The sequence below is a fragment of the Lutzomyia longipalpis genome, chromosome 1 (assembly GCF_024334085.1).
Source record: "Lutzomyia longipalpis isolate SR_M1_2022 chromosome 1, ASM2433408v1".
NCBI classification, from domain to species: domain Eukaryota; kingdom Metazoa; phylum Arthropoda; class Insecta; order Diptera; family Psychodidae; genus Lutzomyia; species Lutzomyia longipalpis.
In genome coordinates this window covers 46,941,290-46,945,052 of record NC_074707.1, presented here as the reverse complement: position 1 = coordinate 46,945,052, position 3,763 = coordinate 46,941,290, and the positions used below count along the sequence as shown (strand labels likewise).

General features: G+C 36.2%; 1 protein-coding gene across 1 annotated transcript; it reads right to left on the bottom strand.

Moving 5' to 3' along the window:
- Positions 1–337: 337 nt before the first annotated feature.
- Positions 338–2,153, bottom strand: LOC129787869 (segmentation protein fushi tarazu). Its single transcript, XM_055823689.1, has 2 exons — positions 1,162–2,153; positions 338–1,079 (listed from the first exon to the last, which is right to left on the bottom strand). Exons 1-2 carry the CDS (start codon positions 2,003–2,005, stop codon positions 745–747), a joined length of 1,179 nt encoding a protein of 392 aa, XP_055679664.1. The 5' UTR covers positions 2,006–2,153; the 3' UTR covers positions 338–744.
- Positions 2,154–3,763: the final 1,610 nt, after the last annotated feature.

Below are 3,763 nucleotides of genomic sequence, written 5' to 3'. Positions count from 1 at the left end.
TACGACCTTCTTTGAGACTTTAAAAAACTAATTTTTTGATTTATCATCTTAATTTTCCTTTAAAATAATTTTAGTTAACCAATTTTTCTTTTATTTCTTAAAAAAAAAGTAAATCAGTTAATTAAAATTGAGTAAATTTTCCTATTTAAAAAAATTCCTCTTTCAATGAAGCTAATCAGAATTCAATTAATAATTTCGTGACATTTGAAATCCAATCCACAGTGAGTTTACAAACCCTTGATGGCTCAAATCGTCTCTCAAAAATTCCAAACTCTTGGCAAATTCAAACAAAACTTCAAGGCACATTCCACCCTGACAATATGTATGTGTGTGATGGAAAATCCACCCCGCAAAGTAAATAGCATTGAACAAAAGTCAAGTTCACAGATGATGATCGCCATATTCGGCAGCCACTCGCCAAATATCCCATTGATCCCATTGATGGTATTACCCCTCGCCGAAAGCAACCCCTGCAACGCTGCCAGCTGGCTGCCTTTTGTTCCTTTTCGCACAGGGATGGGGAATTTTATTCTTTGACACTTTTTTTTTTCAATGGTTTTACTTTAACTTAATTTATTGGCCTTTTGATTCGGAGGTTTTGTCTTAAAACTAACATTTTTCTAATACTACATTTTGCTCTTTTTTTAAATAAAATATATAATAAAATACACACGCATTCTTACTAAAACTAGATATGTTTGATTAATTATAATTTATGATTAATTTAGAAAAGATTTTTTTTAATCACGTTGGGTATTGGTAGGAACTTTGGGGTGCTACAGGAAGTGCTGCAGGGTTGAGATCTTGATGGAAGAAGGGTGTTGAATTGAGGAAGTGATTGAATTGCATTGAGGCGTCCTCCACTCCTTGCGGGCTATCAGATCTGTGATCCTTTTTCGCCTTCATCCGTCGATTCTGGAACCAAATCTTTATCTGCCTCTCCGATAGGCTCAGTGCATGAGCAATTTCGATCCTCCTTCGTCGTGTTAAGTACTTATTGAAATGGAACTCCTTCTCAAGCTCAAGAGTTTGGTATCTCGTGTATGTCTGTCGTGTCCTTTTGGGATTATTCTTTGTATCTGCATAAGAGAGGGAGGAAGAAAAGGGATTAGGGTTGATCTTTTGGTAAAGAGAGGGGTGCTCTTTTTTTGCAATATATACCTGAATGAATCCACGAATAGGGTGGCACCAAATTGGGGGATGATTGTGCAGATTTCTCTCCTTGATTGACAGCTCCTGCCTCTTTGGGCGACAATGGCGGTGTTCCGATCCCTTCGACAAATCCACTAGGGCTACTCTGTGGTGTCACGATGGCTGCTACTGCCTCGGGGAATTGTGTATTGGACTCAAATCCCTCTTTCGTGTATCCATGACTTGACACTTTTGTCCTGTAGGCATCCATCAAATCCAAACTATCCTCCGTGCGATTGGGCGAAAGGATACTCGAAGGGTAGCTTGTTGGAGGATTCACCACTTCCTGCGCATTTTGTCCAAAACTACCACCTTCATTGCGATAGAACGCATAAGGATCTTCGTAGGTCTTCGCCTGGTTGTAGGTGGGATTTGATGAGGTAACAGGAGAGACATTCCTGATGGTTGAATAGAAATACTGAGGGGTGTATTTGGTCTTTGTTGGAGGCTTCATGAGTAGTGCTCTCAGTGCGGGGGAGTCATTTTCCACCCTTGGCGCTTCCTCCGTTTTCCCCTGCTGCTTATCCTCCTTCACATTGACACCATTGCTCCCCTGAGGAACGCATCCTTCGTACCCTTGAAGCTTCTCAGTGGTTGGGGAAAAAGAATTTGGCCCATTGGTTGGGTAATGAGGATGATTGAGATGGCCATTCTGCTGCTCACAACTCCCGTAAAATTGACTCCATCCATTGGCACTATATTGACTTGATTGCACATGATTATAGCCATACTGATTGCCCAAATAATTTGCCCCATACTGAGGGTACGTGGATCCATAATAAGAAGCATCGGGAAATTGTTCAGTTGTTGCCATTATATTTATTTATTCTTTTTTTTTTTTTTTAAGTAGCACGTGATTTCACAAAAGAAAACTCTTTGATCCCAAAGAAAATCTTACTTCTTTCACTTCATAATCCAAAAGGGAGGTAGCACGAATAAACTTTGTAGGAGAGACCTCCGGATGCACTTCTGGACGCACTTCTGGTCGCTCCAAACTATCACTGCAGAATGACTTTTGGGCTGCTGCTGGCATTGAAATTCGTGTGCCAAAAACACACTCCTCACCCCCGGGGTTGCATCCGATCCGACCTTCCCCTACCCAAAAGTACGGGGCCCATTTGACAATCTCCGCCGTCATAAATTTGCCCATGACCCAGGAGGGATGAAGAAAAAAGGGAGTTTTTGCCTCTGCAACTCTCTACACCCATCCCTCGCATTGTTCCCCGAATATATATAATTCTTTCAATAATCAAGCATTTTATCTATACATTTATTTACATGAAGAATATTTTTTTTAATCGCGAAATGTCTCTATTAAAATTCTTTTTTTTTATTAACTTAATATTTAAAAAAAAAGGGAAATTGAGGAAAATTAGCAGAGATTTTTCCTATATATAGGGGCAAAAAATATGTATAAGGGGGTGGGTGAGGCCTGTGGCTGAGTAAGTTTCAATAATCACCAAAATCCACCCCCTCTAAATGCAGAGCAAAGAGCATTGAGGTGGGAATAGGAATATTTGTGATTTTTGCCACACATTTCCGAGGGGTTGGTGACTCAAAGCACAAATTCAGGCAAATGGAAACGCACGCAGAGGGTACCACAGGGTGTTTCTTATGTATTGTATAAAATTGTTTTGAATGCATTTTTGTTAAATAAAAAAATTCACCCACTTCCAGCCACTGAGGAAAGCCCGGATAAGGGTTGAAAGCTTTGGGAAGTACGTCTTTCTTTTTGGACGAAATTTTCTACTCATGGCGACAGCCGGAAAAACAAAAAAAAAACTTCTTATTTGATTTGAGAAAGTTAATGATTTTCTCATTTAGCTACAATTGAAGATTTTTTAATAAAACAAATAAATTTATTTTTTTAAGAATATTAAATATTTTATGGAAGAATTTTCTTGTTAAAATATAAAAAATTGAATTGATTGACGATTTAATTTAATTTATTCTTTTTAATTTTTATAAAATTAGAAAATTAGAAAGAGTATAATAGGGAAATATTGCAAGACTGTTACAGATTATTTTTCTTTAAAATGTGTGTTCCAGAAATAGTTTTAAAATTTTCTGAACGATTTTTGAAAAAAAAAAGATTTTGTTTTTTCTTCTTCTAAAGTATGGGGAAAGATTTTTCAATTTTTTATTTATAAATAAAGATAAGAAAAGTTTTTTGACAGGATCGACCCCTAAGACACAAAAAAGATATATTCATATTGTTTTTTTTACAATTTTTTCAATTTTATAGGCCCAGCAATGATAGATAACAGGACCTTTAACGATATGGCTTACTACAAGCTTTTCTTATGTAAAAAAAATTATATAATAATTTGTATCAATTTTATAATTATTTTAAATAATTTATACTTTCATTTTTTTACATAAAAAATCTTCATAAAGATTTCTGAATTAGTAGCACTATAGTAGAAGCCGGACATTTGCCCCTAAATTTAATTAGAGATAAATTGTTGCTTAACTATTTTTTTAAACTAAAGTCAAATCCATTTCATCCACTTCACACATATGCTTTATCAATTGAAAATTCAACCTTCTTTCGGTTGGGTAAGAATTCTTT